The 18,600-nt window shown below is 35.6% G+C and overlaps 1 protein-coding gene and 1 pseudogene across 8 annotated transcripts in view; both read right to left on the reverse strand.

Annotated features, from left to right (window-relative positions):
- Positions 1 to 6,669: 6,669 nt before the first annotated feature.
- The window catches only part of DROSHA (drosha ribonuclease III), a 171,025-nt gene continuing 159,094 nt past the window's right edge, over positions 6,670 to 18,600 (reverse strand). For 6 of the 8 annotated variants that reach the window (XM_077116892.1, XM_077116891.1, XM_077116893.1 and 3 more), the window contains 6 exons: positions 17,134 to 17,275; positions 15,606 to 15,688; positions 15,411 to 15,514; positions 12,632 to 12,724; positions 11,802 to 11,848; positions 6,670 to 6,921 (listed from right to left, as the gene is read on the reverse strand). In XM_077116892.1, the coding sequence (XP_076973007.1) occupies positions 6,791 to 6,921; positions 11,802 to 11,848; positions 12,632 to 12,724; positions 15,411 to 15,514; positions 15,606 to 15,688; positions 17,134 to 17,275 (600 nt within the window). In that variant the 3' untranslated portion in view covers positions 6,670 to 6,790. Of the gene's footprint in view, positions 6,922 to 11,801; positions 11,849 to 12,631; positions 12,725 to 15,409; positions 15,515 to 15,605; positions 15,689 to 17,133; positions 17,276 to 18,600 lie in introns of those variants that run through there. The other 2 variants (XM_077116896.1, XM_077116897.1) reach the window with 2 other exon arrangements.
- Positions 6,937 to 11,793, reverse strand: LOC143647188 (anaphase-promoting complex subunit 16 pseudogene; annotated as a pseudogene).

Genomic DNA, 18,600 nt, shown 5'->3' on the forward strand with positions numbered 1-18,600 from the left:
ATAAGATTGTTTAAAAATGAAAAAAAAAAGCAAATATAGTAATGGAACCCTAGTAGAACTGAAGAAAGACAATACATAAAAACTAATGGAATCGGAATAAAGTATGGGTTTTCATTAATAATAATGTATTAATATTGGTTCATTAACTTTAACAGATATACATTTTAAATGTAAAATGTTAATATTATAGGGGAAACTGGCTGCAGAGTATTTGTGAACTTCCTGTATTACTATCACAATTTGTTTGTAAATTTAAAATGTTCTAAAAAATAAAGTTTATTTTAATAAACAAAATCAAACAAAAAAGCCACCAGGTTTCGTGCTGGTTTGTTACCCAGGAACAAGGGGTCTGCAGGATATCTGAGTGTAGAAATAGAGAGGTATAAGCATGTGGCATTTAGGAGAGACATCTGGGTGGCATCATTGGTATTCGGACAGTGGCTGAACCCTTGGGGTCTCCTACAGTGTGGGGAATGAGAGTGTGTAATTGGGGAAACCATAGCATTTATGGAGCAGAAGAAGAACTGATCAAAGAAATTCAGAGGGAGTGGATTAAAGACAAAACCCTAGAGGAAAAAATGCCAGAAATTTACAGAGGAGGTAGCTACTGCAGACGCTAAGAAGGACCTGTCAGAGAGGTAGGGAGAGAACCCAAAAAGAGAGAGCAAGAACAAAAGTCAAAGGTCTTGCAGAAGAGTTTGGGAGCTGTGGGTAAATTAGATGGGAAGTAAGGAAAAAGAGTCAGAGGAAGACATCTCTCTTCATAAAGTTCTGTTACTTTCCCGATACTGAAAGCACTGAAGACATAATTGGGCTGTTTTCCAAACCACAGTACAAGGACTGGGTAGGTATTTATTCTTTAAGGTATGTAATATTTTCAAAGCCCTCTGAATTTCTCATTTTAGAATGCCTTGCTATGTTACTGTATTTCTTTACTGTGTACATCCTCTCCAAACTCTAAATTACATAATTAAGCAAGAATTCACTTTATTATACCTTCCCCATGTCCTCTATAGTTCTTTATATCAAAGCCAGAGCTTTAAAAATTGTAGCACACTTTATATTGAAATGCTAAAGGTGTCGTCTGGCCATCCCTGGAATTTGGGGTAGTTTTATTAGGAATAAAATCTCTCCTTTTATGTCGTACTATATTTTACAAAACATGATATGAAATATGTAAATGTACTTTGTAGAATTATGAAGTCATAAAAAAGCATGGAGAATTCAACCAATGTATTCTGGAGGCATCACAGAAGCTTTCCTGTTACATTCTTTTTGTCATTTAACTTATGATTTAAGCACCTTCTATTCCCCCAAAGAATCTGATAATTGATATTGTTAAAATAATTATTATTTCAAGAAAAAAATCTTCAACTATACAAATGTTAACCTAAATCTGATCAAGCCTTTAGATCCAGTTTGGGGAATAAAGGAAAAGAATGGAATGGCATGAGGAAGCAATGCATCAAATCCAAGATTTGGGAAATTCCATGGAACAACTAACTGGTTTCTTTAGCCATGAAATAAGGAGAGTAAGGACCGTTCTAGATTAAAAGTGTCTTAAAAGGCATAAAATCCAAATGCTATGTGTGAATCCTGTATGAATCATTATGTGAACAAACCCACTGAACATCTGACTATGGACTGGTTCTCAGGAGTTATCAAGTAATTGCTAATAAATATGTAAGCATTCCTTATGGGATTATGGTTTAAAAAATCCTTATTTTTTTGTTTTTTTAGAAATGCATACTGAAGTCTTCATGGGTGAAAATGTCATGATGCTGGGATTGTTTTATAACACTTTAGGAAAAATCCTTTTGGAAAAAATACATGAAGCAAACATGGCAAAATGATAATTCTTATTAAATCTAGCTGATGGATACATGGGAGTTAATTATACTTCTCTGCATTTTTATGTCTGAAACTTTTCACAATAAAGTTTAAAAAATTTAATCATCTTACATATTCAAAATAGGCCAATTAAAGTGTTAAGTAATTTATTATATTTTAAATAAGGGAAAGAATAGGGAGATTTATTAGGTCTCTGGCCCGAGGATGGCAGTGTGGCTATATTTACTAAGCCCTTACTACGGCCCAGACTCTGAGCCCCAGAGACATTAAACATATGATAGAAAGTGCAAATTGCAATCAGGCTGGGACCCAACCCCACCACATATTCGCTACGGCCCTTTAAGCAAGTTATTTTTTTCTTTCCACCTGTAAAAAAGGGAAAAATAACAGTACTACCTCATAGACTGAATTCATTTAAGAGCCATATGCATCTTAGAAAATACCATTATGTTATCTAATTTCACTCTTACAACAACATGGTGAGGTTCTTGATGAAGCAACTGAGTCAGTATTTGAATTCAGGTCATTCTTATTTGAAAATCAATGTCGAAAGAATCTATGCCATCCTAGGATTGTTAAATTGAGTTCTGAGTACCTTGATGGTACAAAAAAGACACAACGAATCTTGATGTTTGACCAAAAACAAACACACATAAAAACATACTTCCCCTGGAGAACATTTATTTCATGTTTGTCCTATTTTAAATTTTCTTTTAATATAAGAGTAGAGATATTTCTAAACCCCAAGTAAACATGAGGCAAAATTAAATAAGGAATACATCAGCATTGATTCAGTATAGCATTCAGTAACAGGTGGGTGAACCTGTTCTTTTTCATCCGGTTGGACTGGTAAACATTTAGTTAGGGCTGTTAAGTACCTACCTTGACAACACTTGAATTAGTTAACACTAACCACTGTAATAGATAAATCGACAAATCTCAGCGGCTTAACACATAGGTATTTAATTCTCAACTCACCTAAAGTCTGAGCAGGATTCCCCTGAACGTGGAGTGGAAGCGGTGGGGTGGGAGCGAGGGTGAGGGCAGGAGGCGCTGCTCCATGCAACCACTCATTTTCTCATGCTGAGGGTGGCATTCAAGGTTACTGTACTTGGAATTTGACATCTAGCCTGCAAATTGGGGTAAGAGAAAGGGGAATTGGCAAACATACCTTCTAACACCTCAGTCTTTTCGTCTTCACGTTCCACAGCTAGGATCTAGATAGCGCCTCAGCCCCATGACACTGCAGAGGCTGGTCTGTGGTCCCCATTTAGGCAGCCAGCTACTTTCTGATGGTAATTCTAGAGGCCAAAGAAGTGTCTTTTGTGGCCAGGGAACCACCTCTTCCAAAAGTTCTTAAGTGTTCTGATATTTATGTAAAAGAAACATTGATTCCTAATTATACTTACCTGTATTTCATCCTTCATGAGATAGATAAGCAATAAGGACCTAGAGGAGATTTTTTGGTGACTTGAAGGAAATCATCTGTAAGACTTTGGTAAATTTGTCCTTACTCCCAGTTCAGAACAACTCCTTGAAACTCACATAATTAACAAAGGGCCTTCAATTTGCAGAAAGCGATTATAGGGAAATTTCACAAACTTAAGGAAGAAAATAGAAATAATTCCAAAGTAGCCATCTGGTTTAAGAAAATCTCATCTAGAGATGAAATAGTTCAGATGAGAGTTGAGATCCTTCTTTGATGTAAATTTATCTAATGTATTAAATCTATGGTTTCAAAGCAATAAATCACCGAAATGGTTTTCTGTCTTCAATCTAGGAAAAACAATGCTTTCCTTTGTAGATTATACATGTTTTTGAATAATTTCTAATCTGTACTCCAGCCAGAGTATCTCTACTGGATATGCAACGGGTTATTCTACATCTCCACAGACATCCCATGGGCCCTTCAAACTCAATATAGCCAAGTGAATTCGATAGCTTTCTTTTCAAATTCTACTATTCTGTAAGTAGTTATATCTTGATTGTATAGGAATTGGCCTGATATTCTCCCACTTCCTTTCTCTCACTCCAGTGGTTTTCAAATAGAGGTGATTTTGCTCCCAGGCAATGCCTGGGGACATTTTTGGTTGTCACAATTTGGGGAGGGAGAAGTGTGCTACCGGCATGGTGGGTCAGGACAGGAATCCAGCCAAACATCCTAAAATGCAAAGAACAGCTTCACACGATGAAGAATTATCTGGGCTTTTTGTCAATAATGCCAGGTTTGAGAAACCCTGTCCAATTCCATGTTCCTGTGGGTACTACTTCCTACCTATCTTTTAAATCTGCTCTATCGCAGCACCCCATATCCAATGCCTTATTTCAAGTCTTCAGCACACATCCTATGGAATATTCCAACATACTCCTAATCCATTTTCTTGTTCCCCCACTAGTTTGCTCCCTTGATAGGCAATACTCTCCCTCACCTTGCAAGCTCCTGCTCATCCTTCAAGGTTCAGTTCAAGTAACTCTGTAGAAACTTTCCTGCAGGCCCACACTCTCTCCTTCCCCTCTCACAGCCTAAGTTAGATGCAATACACACACCTTCACTTGTTTCCCTAACCAGACCACAAAATGACTTGTGAGAAGGGATCTTCATATTAAGCCTCACTATCTACCAGCAACCTAACACAGCTGAATGGATGTATGAACTCATTCCCGCCAGCTCTACTTGTCTTCAGTACTCAAACCTGAGAGGAATGGGTTTTGGAGCCCCTGGAGATAATCTAACCTGATGGTGTGTTTGGCAGGCTTCACTGTTAAGAGATACTCGAGTGTTTTAAGGACTTCTCCAGGTTTCAAGCATCATTAACAAGGAGAGAGAACCTTTAAAAAGGGCCAGAGTACTATAGAGAGAAAAAGCCCAGGTCCAATAAAAATTCCCTAATGGTCCATTGGCTTTGGCACTATTTTGATGCACATGCAAGACTAGTGAAAGTGCTGGTTGAAAAAATTCAAGTATTTTCCCTTGCCTTTTTTCTTTCTTTTGCTTGCACCACTTTCTTTCTTTTGCTTGCCCCTATGAATTTATAATTTTTTCCTCCCATATGAATTTATAATTTTTTCCTCCCAGTCCTATCGCTATCTACTGCTCATATCTTAAATATAACACACACACTTAGCACCTAATAGGGTAATAGATGTACCAAAACAACCCAGCTTAGAAAGGAGCTTTCTTCTCCTTTCCCAGGGCTGAAGGTGCACTTTTCTCTTGGCATCTTTGGTGGGTAGTAAGACACCAGGACAATCTGGTTTATTTTGTTTATATTAACAAATTAAGAAGCCCTAGGTCTGTGTGTGTGTATGATAGGAACAAATTTTTTACAGCCTACATACTTTCATTAATTATGGTATATTCCTAATTGGCAAATATGCATTAATATGTAGCCATCAACAAATACATGTAAATGTGAATTCAACACAAAGGTATGCATGATTAGTTAATAAAAAAGTATACAAAAACCGTATGTATAATATTCTAAAACACACCAGACTGCATATATGCATGTAGGTATAGACACAGAATACCTGACAGGACATACATTTCTGGGTGATGAAATTATGAATTATTCCATTTATGCTTTTTTCCCCACAATACTTTTAAAGTAACATTTGTTTCTGCCTCCCAATAAATGTAATATATTTTCCAAATCTCCAGCAATGCATGTGCAGCATTCAGTAGTTATATATATAAGAAACGCTCTCTAGATACCAGAATGGCCCCCTCCCTTTCCTCCTTCCAGTCTTAACTCAAATGATACCCTTAGTGAGATCTCCCCGACCCCCCTGTTGAAATCTGCACCCATCCCACCTCTCTGCTCTATTTTTTGCCATACTCTACATTGTCACGTGATATGTCACATATTTTACTTCCTTGTCTACCATGTGTATTCCTGCACTACCCAGAAACTCCCCAAGGCAGGGACGTATATCGTGTTCACTGCTGCACCCCCAGAGCCTACAACAGTGCCCAAAACCCAGGCGATACAATATATTTGGTGAAATAATGAATGAAAACACATTTTTTTTTAAAGTTTTGCCTTTATTAATAAGAAATCAGTGATGTTTGGTTTAAAATATCATTTTCCTTAAAAATGTCATGTCTTTTAATGTAATGTTAGCCCTTTACTGCAGGGACCACTTTGAGAAGCTGATGAAAGCTATGAGTTTTCCTCTTCCTGTTCCCTACTCCCTCCCAAAATCCAAAATCACAAACAAAATTGAATACAATTTCAGGAGGTTGCAAGACTTCCCTGAAGCCCATCTATAAAATCATTCAAGGGTCCAGTGACCACAGAGTAAGAGCACCTAATTCAAAGCATGATCTGGTTTAAAATCATGTTCTCTCCTCCATTCTAAGGATTCAAAGAATACATGTGACTCAAATATTAGTTTTTTCCCTGTAAGCCAGTTAAACTTTAAAAGATTCCTTCTACAAAGGACTCAGTGCTTACAAGAGGCAACTCCATTATTTGCAGCTGAGATATGATAAACATCTGTATGAAAGCTGAAAAATCTAGTTAATAATCCAGAGATTTCAAAAAGTACAGTTGTTTAATTCAGTGTAGTCAAAATATCTGGTAAAGAGAATTTACACTTGTCAGTTGAAAGGCTTGAGTCACATTCTGAGATGTTGAAAAACAGGACTTGTTCAAAAAGAATATCCTTCTTGAACTTCATTATTTAAAGGGCAAAATAAGGGAATATGCACATCCATGAAAGTGAAGTTTTCCATTATAAGGATGACAAATCAAATGCTTTGTAATAAAGACCATACAGTTAAAACAGTAAATTAGATCAGTAAAACAACAGCGATTTTGATTTTGAGTTTTATTTCAATGGACACACTTCATTCATTGTCTGTAGGAAAACTAGGCTAAGTCTCAGTAACAGTCACAGTTATTTAGCAAGTAAACACGCCACCACTTTCGTGCCCTTATTTCTTTATGTCTTCAGTCTCATCTGGCTCTCTCTCTTGATGCTCTCTTTCCCACCTCATTTCTTTTAACTCTTGTCTGTATTTCCGTTCAATGAATCGCTTCTGATGGGCCATCTGGGGAAAGTTATCTGACACAAGGAGATATATTTTATATTTAATAAAAGATAGCCACCAATGCAGAGAATGATGCAAATTAAGCACATATATACCTACAAACATATATTCACATGAAATGTATAAAGTTGTATTCTGGAGAGTAAGAGGGGAAAAATGCTCATTTTCTTCCCTTATTCTTTTAGCATTCAGAAAAATACTGGATGTTCTGGACTGGAACCCCTGATTCTAGATTTTTAGTATTTGAGGTGAACTGGAGAATAAAAGGCACCAGAACACAGAGAAACATTAAAACACAGACATGTAGTTTCAAAATGTTTGTACCCAGGTGCATTAACATCCTTCTCCTAGCAACCAGTGATTTTTAGGGAGAGATGAAAGGATATAGTAAAATGTAGCTGCATATTTTTGAACAGTTCAAACCAAAAACTCCAATCATATTAACATAACATTATTTACTAAGAACTCATTACTTCTCACAGTTAATTCTATATTTAAAGATTACCAAGAAAGGACCAAAGCTATATCCATGACATAGCAGAGTACTTTTATTTGGTTAAAGGAAACATGTCACTCAAGGTATAATTTAAGCTGTATTTAGTTTGATATTAGACCCTGTGCAATAGTACTGACATGACGGAAATCTTGATTAAGATTTATAAATTTTATAATTTGGCTGTCATTTGCAGATATAACTTTAGTGTGGCAATGGAGTAAAAATTCAAGTACAGAACTAGCAACAGTCATTTTACATATTTACTCAACAAACAACTATGTCCCAGGAATCACAAAGAGACGTATGGATGAATGAGGCCACTCAAGGTATCTGGTAATGCAAAAAAAGAATGACACTATTCTGCCTAACCAAGTAAGGGACTGTTATAGAAGAGGTAGTACTAGACAGAAACATGAAGAATCAGAAATGTGGGACAGCATCACATGCTTGAGGAAACGCAAGCGTTGATTTTTAAGGCTGAAGTATAATAAAGGACCTCCATTTATAGCATATTCCTAAACTCTTTTTGTTCTTCCTTTTTTATATAGTGTTTCATTCTCATCCCAGATCGGTAAAGGGACAGCGTAGCAGGAAAAAAAACATCAGGAAGGCAGGCAGCAAATTGATAAAGACCTTTTTATCTGAGTGACGAATTTTATACAAAAGAAGAACATAATGACATTTGTCTTTTAGCAATGAAGCAGTAATAAAATCCTATCCCTAAATGATGTTAAAGTGATTTCTGGCATTTTGCATACAACACAGGTTTAGGTGTTATAAGTGCTTTCCAAACAAAAAAAATTCAGACAAATAAAAGAAAGTGAGTTAGAAAGCAGGTTTCTGCATAATGAACTCTACTCCCTTAGTAAATTTTTTCATAAAATTGAATCTGTGTTAAAAAAAAAAAATCCCACCACTCAGATCTAAACATTGATAAACTTTTTGAATATATCCTTAGAGCCTTTTCCTATTAAGTAAAATTACACAACACACAAACATACACAGTATAAATGTATAGTATTACAAAGACTTACAAATACTTAAAACCATCCCCTTACCTACCCTTACATTGAGAGTTAGTTTATATATACTTTCATTTCTTCGTTTATTCTAGCTTAAGCATTTTCCCATATTGTGTGTCTTCAAAAACATTATTTTAACAGATGCAAAATATTACAACATTTGGAAATGGCAAGGATTGGTGAACTACTCCCTACAGAACAAATCCCACTCTCCACCTATTTTTGTAAATAAAGTTTTAATGGAACACAAACACATCCATTTGCTTACATTTTATCTATGCGTGCAGCTACAATGGCAGAGATGAATAATTGTGACAGATCTTATGGCTCACAAAGCCTAAGATATTTCCGATCTGGTACTTTCCAGAAGTTCACCAACTCCTGGATAAACCATAACTTATTTGAAAACTTCCCGACTGTTAAACATGCAAACAATTTAAACATTTTTTTCCTATTATATATCATATTGTTATAATTATTATGGTAAGTCAGCTTTGGCTCATATCTCCAATTATTTCCATCTCTGGATCAAATGGCATAAATTTCTCTAAGGACCTGATACCACCAAATTGCTTTCCAGCAGTTTAAACTAATTCACTCCTACTAATATGTATATGGAAGTCTGTCTCACAACAGACCAACTCTCCAATACTGGGTTTTTTTTTCTTCAGGGTTGGGGGGGTTCTTTCAAAGGATTCATTTACTACAGAACTACCTGAGTCCACTGAAGACATGAACTCAGGATTTCTGCTTAAAAGAGTTTTGCTTGCAGCTTTATTTTTACAGTACTTCAACTTTCAAAAAGGAATTAATTTTGATAGCACTTAGCATGTCCAGAAGAGGTTAGAAAAAGTCAGAATCTGTAGAATTAGATGTTTGAAAATAGAAAAAAATGAATGTTAAAAAATTTCTTAAAAAAAAAAAATTCCTCATTAGGACATGTCCCAATTTGAAATCACATTCATCTGCAAACAAACTGTTTTAGGTCAGAAATACTGTATTTCATTACCATAAATCTTGATGTTGGACTTGACTGGTGAGGATTTCCAGGCACTGAATGAACGACAGGAGAGGAGCCATTCAGTTGGTCAATTCTGGTATGTGTCCTACCTGGCTTGTGTAGCTTTATAAATATCACTTAAATCCACAACTTCTGGTTCTCTGTAACTGTCTTGATCTGATTTCCAATACTTTCAAAAACAAACAAGTTTTCACTGCAAGATCATACATGTAAGTATTTGCTGCTTGTGGACAGATAAAGAGAAGCCAAGTATGGAGGTGAATAAATCAATCCAGTGATGTAGATGTAAATCTCTGGATGGCTATGGGAGCTGTAAGAAAAGTTCCTCACTGGTACTGCACTTACTGTGCCCCAGAGGTGGCCATTCAAGGCAACATCAACCTGAACAGAGTGTGAACCCCAGCAGCTGCTCGATGGGTTTAAATCACCATTCATTCACCTCTAGCTCTGCTACCAACCCAGCTAGTTTTTCCATCCCAGCAATTGGCTGATCATGTTTCACCTGTTTAAGTGTAGATGCCACGTGATAGCTGAAAACAGATTCACAGAGGACTCTCTCAGAGCCATCTTCTAACATTCTCCAGCTACTATGGTCACCTGAAAAGGACTTTCTTTGGTGGGGCAAGGTCTGAGATACTGAAGACAGATCCAGTCAGAAATTCCACTGACCCCACCAACTGAGGATGATGATGAAGAGGCAGCCATTTCTACTGTAGTATAATTCTCACTTCATTGCTGTATGACTGTGGGTTAAATCATTAACCTCTCTGTTCCTCAAATGCCTCATCCCAGTGGCTTTGGCACTTTTCCCCAGAGCTCTACCCTTATGGACAGCCAGAACGGTCACACTCATAACAATCTCCAGTACTGTTTATTTAACAGTTGAAAACAAACAAACAAGGGCCACGGTGGCTCAGCAGGCAAGAATGCTTGCCTGCCATGCCAGAGGACCCAGGTTCGCTTCCCAGTGCCTGACCATGTAAAAAAAAAAAAAAAAAGAAAAAGAAAACAAACAAACAAAACCACCCAAAGACAACCTTTAACAATTTTACAAGTGAAAAGCAGAATCTCACTTTTATTTTACATTTACTTAAAACTGTTAGTAAAGATTCTACACACACTGGACCCTGGCAGCACTAGCTTCTGCCTATCCTAACTCCCTCCACTCTCTCAATAGGAAATACTGGCTGCTCATTTCCACATGGCTCTTGGCCCTCTTGCCTTTCCTAGAATCTCTCCCCATGGCTGAGAATTCTGCACCTCTTCATTTGTAGCTTTCCACACTTTGCTCTCCCATCTCAGTTAGTCTGAGTACTTTGAAGCATAATAAAATTGCACTGTCATGTTTGGCCACAGGTTCTGCTGCACAGTTTAATATGCCTCAGAAGAAAAATTCCTTGCACTTAAATTCCTTGCACATTTACAAAAGACTACGCAGTTCTCTACGTGGTCAATTATGTATTTTTTTCTTCAACCCAACTATCCGACTCTTGGGAATCTATCCCACAGAACTAAAAGCACCAATATAAAGACACTTACTGTCTACAGTGATAGAAGACCAGAAACAGTGTCCACCAACAATAAAATGTGGAATAATATACAGCATCTCCTCAGCATGAAATATGACAGACATTAAGAATGAATTGCTGTATAATACAAATAGTGAATCCTAATGTAAAAACTACAGACTACAGTTAATAGTACAATTATACTCTATTGTTTCATCAATTGTAACAAAAATACTGTATTAACGCAAAATGTTTTATAATACAGAAAACTGTGTGTGGCATGTGGGGGAGGTAAGTGGGAACAGTGTACTGCCTGCATGATTTTTCTGTAAACCTAAACCCTCTAATAAAACAAAATGAGAGCAAAAAAAAGAATACAAATTAGAGCAGCTCTGGATGACTTACAAAGACTAACCTGGATATATTATTGGATGAGAAAAGAAAGATGCAAAGACATACGTAAATATAACACCATTTTAATAAAACAATAGCCAAAAAAAGAAAAAGAAAAACCTTTACTCATATGTCTATGAGATTTTAGAAGTATACGAGAAAAATATAAAAGGAAGCATATTAGGTTGTTAATGTGGGTTCTCTGAACTGAGAGTAGGATTCCATGCAAAGAAGGAAAATGTAAATCAGAAAGCATCCAGGAACACTTAAAAAAAATTATAGGCCCATTTTATACATACCTCACATTACACTACACTCAGTGCAGAGAATAATTATGAAGAAAACAAGATCACACTTTATCAGTACTTACCATTTTTCCATTTCCCCATTTCTTTTCCATAAAACACTAATTAACATCATGAATATACAATTACAGAAAAAGAGATAGGCTTACATTTTTCAAGTGCATCCATTGCTGCTCCCATTTCGGCTTGCTGAATACTATTAAAAAATAAAGGTAAAGTAGACTTGAAGGATTTTTTTTTTCAAAAACACAAAATACTGTTACAAATGATTCATGCTGATTTTCAGGTTTGGTGCATACAGTTTTTATCCATTGTCACATATTTAATTGGACAAATAGGAATATACACAAGAGCATGCAAAAATGTCATTTATTTTGCACAGAGCCTGTTTAGGTTATTTGTTTCACACTTTTAATCTTGCAATAAAATGTCTTCCATTTACATTAGGTCTAAAGCATTTCTTACATAAGTTTGAATGTATACATATGTTCTATATGATCTAAATCACTTCTCAATTTAAGACACAGATTGGAGGGTGCAAAACAAGGTGATAATACACATAATTCTTTTTACCTGAAGATGTCAACATCATTTCCACAATGCTCAAGTGAGCAGCAATGAAAAAACAAATGTCTGATGGCTGTGTCATTCACCACATGACACATCTTACAAAACCTGCTTATATTAATGTGTACTCTGCTGGGTACTAAAAATGGACAGATCTTACCTGTGCACTAGGTAATGCAGTTTTCTCCATATAGCTAAAGCCCAATTTGCAATGGCATTCCCACTGTGCAAGGCCATCAAGTGTGGGGCTGGGGCTGGTGGGGACATTAATCCTTGGGGTTCACTTTGCTGTTACCCTTGAACAGTTTATACTTTAAAAAGACAGACTACAGAGTTTGGAAATACTTCATAGGGATCTGTCAGACACAGGGAATTTTCATTCAAAAAAATTATAAATATTTTCTTCTCATACCTTGGCCCTTTCCCACAGCCTATTCTTTCTCCCTTGAAATATACAGCCACAGTGTAGGTTCTAGCATGGGATGGCCCGACTGTCTGCAGAGTCCTGCAAGGGAAAGGAAAGGGCGTTAATTATGGCAAAGGCACACTTGTTATTGCTAATATGTTGCTCTAAGAAAGAGCATATACTTGTTGCCTAGATAAAGGAAGGTAAACATGACAAGAAAAGTGACAACGGCAAAAGAAAGGAGTAAGGTTTTAATTCATTAACTTGACAAATACAAAGAGCTTTTAAAATAGGAAATTTTTAGAATTCTGCACTGAATTTTATATTTTTTTCTAAAGCAACATGAATAATATTTGAAGGCTACCAATGATGCATAAATTATTTTTAAACAATTTCTTATTGCGCACATTCCATTTATCACAAAATTTAACTTTTATGAAAAGTTAACAGTTTCAGTATTTTTTTTCAGTGCTAATCACAGCTAGGAAACACATCTTTTGGTGTTACACCTCAAATCATCCTGAATGGCTTCATCTTCATCATGGATTCTTTCTAATGTTTGCTATCTTATCTAAAACATCAGAAGATCAAGTTTCTGAAACATCTGAGATCATTTCAAAGGTATGGTATAATGCCACATACACAACACAATCACGAAAAACAACGCTCCAGGTCCTTTGGATTTTAATGACATAATGCAGATTTCAAATGCAGTAAAACTGATAACTTCATGGAAAAGGGAAATTAAAAGGAGCCAACAAAGATAATGGAATGAACACAGTAATCTCGAAAAAAACTATGTGAAACAACCCACCATCTTGATAAAAATGAACAAACTCATCGTGTACTCTGGGGGATTTATGAGAAGGGAGCATAATAATTTCCTTTGTGCTTATATATCTCATGGGATAAAAGTACACAGTTGGCTTCTTTAAGGTAGTACTTATTATAGTAATCATGCCTGGGCTATGAAAGTTTGTCATCCTCATTTTATTTATTGAGCTTTAATTATCACTTTGATAAGGAAATACTTTGAGCCTCTCTTATAACATAGTTTGGGTATTCATTATGCTTATTAGGCACATATGAAAGTGTCATCTCCAAACATTTTGTTCTTTCCCAATAAATAAAGGGAACATTGTTTAGCAGTGACAGCTTCTTGGGACAATTTATAGTAGCTTGCTGTGGGGCAACTTAACTGTCTGTTGGCCTCAGGTTTTCTTTTAGGGAAAAAGCCTATAAAGAATTGTGACTATTAACAAAAACATGAAAAAGGATTTAAAATTCCTGGTATTTTAAATACCACTCTGGTATTCTTACTTGAGTATTTGAAGTCCAACAATATCAAAGGGGAGGCTTTTATTCCATATGGAACACATACACAAATGTGTGGTTGTAACCATGTGTGTACAGACAAGGGATGAGACGGTATTGAAACTAGACTTTTAAACATTACATTTAGATAATACCTTAGGAGGTAACCCAGCCATCTCAATAATTCTTCCATTTGGGAATTCCCCTTTGAAACCAATTTTTGAACCAATGCATGAGTGTCTCAAGATAATTACTCTACCTCAGAGTCAAACCTCCTGTTTTCATCAAAACTGTGTTTAGGGGTGTTGTGACCCACTTACTCACCTGTGTTTCTTTTGAGTAACTTTTGGCTACCATTTAAAGGATAAACAATTGTCACTAAAGATATTCAAAAGTAATGGCATAATCATGGTAATCTCATTACCATTCACTAGAGCTTGGTTTAAGGGTGGGAAAGCAACCTAGCTAGGGCCATTTAAACGTAAAGGTAAGTTGCAAAGTAGGGAGTCTAGGACCTTCTCCTATTGGGAATTAAAGAAGAATCTCAAGAGGTGAAAAATTCTTTGTCCTCAGCTCTTTCATCCTTTGAGAAAGTAATGTCTGAAGTTGCAACAGCCATCTTGTGATCATGAGGTATAAGAAGAAAAGAAAATTAGTATAGAATTAGTAAACAAGATGTTAAACAATTAAAAATGTGCTAATATGAATAGATATTATGAGAAAAGTGGAAGATATTAAGAATTAAAAAAAATTTTATCTGTAGAACTATAATGTTTTATTCTACAGAAAAAAATGCAACATACAAAATGAAAAATTTACTGGATGAGATTATTGGCAGCTTGAGCACTGCAGAAGAAAAGACAAGTGAATTCAAAGACATAAAAACAGAAATTATTCAAACTAATATACAGAGATAAAAAAGAGAAAAAAGACTGAAAAATAGCAGAAAAAAAAAGAAGAAAAGAAAAATAATAAAAATAGGCTAGATACCTAATAATATCACTGAGCTGCTGAATGACTTCTGATTAAGTTAACAATAAATGTGCTTACAGTTAAAAAAAAAGTAATGGCAGACACAAATTATGAGAAGAAAAGTTTCAAATATTTAAATAACACAGCACCAGTGAACAATGGTCTTGCTTCTAACAGTGACCGTCTGTGGGAGACAGTATATCTGTCAGGCAATAGAGAAGAGGCCAGGAGGTGTTCAAAGGAGAAGAAAGAGAGACAATCAACCATTATTATATCGAAACACACAGAACCTTCTAATCTAGATCTATAAGTTACAAGGAGTAAGAATACAAATAAAAAAATGCATGTAAAAACTATTCAGTCACACAGACCATTAGGCAAGTCTCAGTCAAGGGCTCTTGCCACAATTTCCCCAGGATGACCAGTTTTCCCTCAAGTCAAAGGGATAATCAACTCCAAGGAAGGCTGAATTCAATCACTGTGGGCAGAGGGTACTTACTTGTACAGAGGAATGTCTGGCTCTTTCCCTTCTGTCCTAAGTGTCAAGCAACACTGTTGAAGCTGGGATTTGGGGTCATTCCAATCCTGATTCAAAATGAACTCCTGTGGTAAGTCCCCAAAAAGTATTTAGTAATGGGTTCTGGACTCACCAAACAGAAAACATACCACTAATTTAAATGTTATATGAGCTTACTTTTAATCGTGGAAAGAAACAAACATTCATGAAAGTATGAACATATTCCAAATCCTTATCAATGTATAGTGCTGCAATAAATGCTGAAAAAAAGAACATTTAAAAATAAACCACCATTCATTGCTAATTACCAGAAAGAGTAAGATTCCTAGACCTTTAAGCAGCAGCTTAAAAAGGTTTTTTAAAAGGTTCTTCAGGCCCTCTTTATTTTTCAGCATTACCACTTTATCTTTCTTCAAACATGACTACTTTTCATCTACCAGTATTAGAAGCAGCAACATAGATGTACGATTAAGATGTAAAATCATAGAGTGCAAAGAAAAAATTGCACTTAGCAAACAATGAAGTCTAAATGAAAGTCAGCTAAAACAGTACAAAATGCTACTGTACAGCAGGGAAAGAAAGCAACAAGGAACACAACCAACCATGTTAACCTCAAATATAACTTGAAAATGAGATATGACATCAGAATGATCATGTCCTTGGGATCTGCCTTCTGAACACGTTTGGAGGAAATTGCATTTATAAGGGTTCTGTGTTAAATTTCATGAACAGAAATGGGACAATGTGTGAACAAAATCTGCCCAAACAGAGAAAAACTTCATTCTGGGTTTAATGACAATATAAAATATATCCTAGTTTATATTGATAAATGTCAATTCCCAAAGATAATTCATTAAAACCAAGTAAATCTTAACCAAGCAAACAAATGGTCAGATTTTTAAAAGAAGAAATATAAATAACTTTCATTGAGTTAAAAAAAACCCAACAGTAAGATTGATCTCCCAACTTAAGTTTTTTGGTAATCTTAATTTTTATATTTTCTCTAACTGAAAAATAAGTTATCTTAAGTTCCTTAATCAGATTGCCTTTGCACTTTGTAAATGAGTTGGTTTTTGTATAGTAGACCTTAATATTTGTATAGAATTCCAATTACCAAAAACACTACTAACATTAAGAAAAGCAAGTTCTAAGACCCAGTAAATGGCCATTATTTATATGTACTATCAGAAACAACAAAATTATGTGTACAATTCTTTATTAGTTACAGCAAAATGATTTATAATGCTACCAGACCAAATCAAAAACTGCAAAGAAAACAACATTGGCCCGTAGAGCATGGAGCTCATTCAAAACAGCAGATGATAATTTTAGTACTGAGTGAATAGATTACCCTTCTTTCTTCTATGCCCCTACATGAAGGTCACTGGGTGGCAAAGAAGCTATACTTCATAATTACCATGCTCCATATGCTGTTACTGTTTCACACAAAGGGATGGAGGGGTGGGAATGTGGAGAGGGGGTTATGACTGAACACAGATTGAGTATAAAATTCATTATTCACTTGTCTTAATTCCAAACTACTCTCCTTCAAACAAGCTTTGGGGAAAAGCATTAATAAAAATTACAATAGAAGTGGCTTTTTTCAGTCAAGTCAAAATAATAATGAAAAGAAGAAAGTGTGGCCCATTTGATTTAAACATTGAATCTATAGGTTAAGACAAAAGCTTTATTTTGTAGGACTCACATTCCAAAAGGTCTGCCAAGGTCTTGGTCCTAAGGGCCACAGGCCTCTTGGTTTTATCATTGGTTATGGCATACTCCTGCATGCCCAGCTCCTCTGCTACCTTGGCTTGAGTTCTGTTATTCACCAGAGAGCTTCGCAACAACTGGCCAAAAGGAATTGAAGAACATTTAGAGAAAATTTCACTTTTGTCTCTCTTATTCCTGTGTTGGGGCCCAACCAGCCAGAGACCATCTCACTGACAGGGATACAAGGTAAGTGATGGTTTAATTCCTCAACCACTGCCCTCAGACAGCAGTGACATATTCCACACACTTCTAGCTTCTCTCTAATAACTTAATTGGCTCTGTTATCCTGGATTTTGCCTAACAAACATTTAAACAGTTGATTTACTTATTTAATATCTGTGTGTGTGTGTTTGGGCTAGGGGAATGTTGTACTATGATTAAAGGTCAAAACTTTTATTAAGTTTAATGCTACTCAACAGAGCATTTTAAAAAATCAACTTTACCAAAATATAATTTACATACAATAAAATGTACCCATTTTAGGTGTATAGTTAGATCAGTTTTGACAACCAAATGTATTTCAATTATCCCAAACAACTTCTCCGTGCTCCTTCGCAATCAATCTTCATTGCCTCCCACCAGGTAAAGATCTACTTTCTGTCACTACAGATTTGTTTTAAAGGAACATTCTTAAAAGTTTAAAATAAGTTTCAAGTTTCATGGCCCTGATGCTAATTTAGATATTACAGGGTTTGAAGAAGTAGTGTTTTATTAAATATCATTGAAGATATTTGAATTATTTATCTGCATTTTTGTTTTTATCATTAAAGATTTGCACTATATACATCTCTCTATCTCAGTCTGTCATACTAAGATTCTTTTATCTTTAATCAAATTAGAACATAACTTTCATATTCCAACTTCAGGAATTCAAAACAAAAATTTCTACTAGGAATTTCAGAGAGCAAGCATCCTTCAAGAATTATACAAGTAGCTAACATTAAACACAGCATGAAAATTACACAATCAACCCATTGGAGAGGTGCCCATAAAACAAGATGATTTAGCCATTTAACACTCATTAACCACTCACTATGGGAAAAGTTAGGGGAAAACTGGACGGAAGAAGACAGATATAAAGATGCATAGGAAAAGGTTCCCACCTTGAAGCAACTCCCCAAACAAAAACAGAACATAATTATCCCCAATCTCTTAAGATTTGGGAGAATAATGCATCTTAAACTAGAACTTTTCTTACAACATATTCTTGGTCTATTAAAAAATTTCTTCTTTCTAGGAAACATCCCTGAAAATAAGGATAAGGAGCAGAAAGGAGTCGTAAGTCTTGCTGGTATTATATCCCTGCTGTTCCAAGATACTCTGTTTATGAGATGCAAGTTTTATGCTCTGTGGCTCTAGAGTGTCAAGTGAGCTTATGAATATCAAGATTTATTCTCAATAC

Source organism: Tamandua tetradactyla, chromosome 9 (assembly GCF_023851605.1).
Source record: "Tamandua tetradactyla isolate mTamTet1 chromosome 9, mTamTet1.pri, whole genome shotgun sequence".
In the NCBI taxonomy this organism is placed as follows: domain Eukaryota; kingdom Metazoa; phylum Chordata; class Mammalia; order Pilosa; family Myrmecophagidae; genus Tamandua; species Tamandua tetradactyla.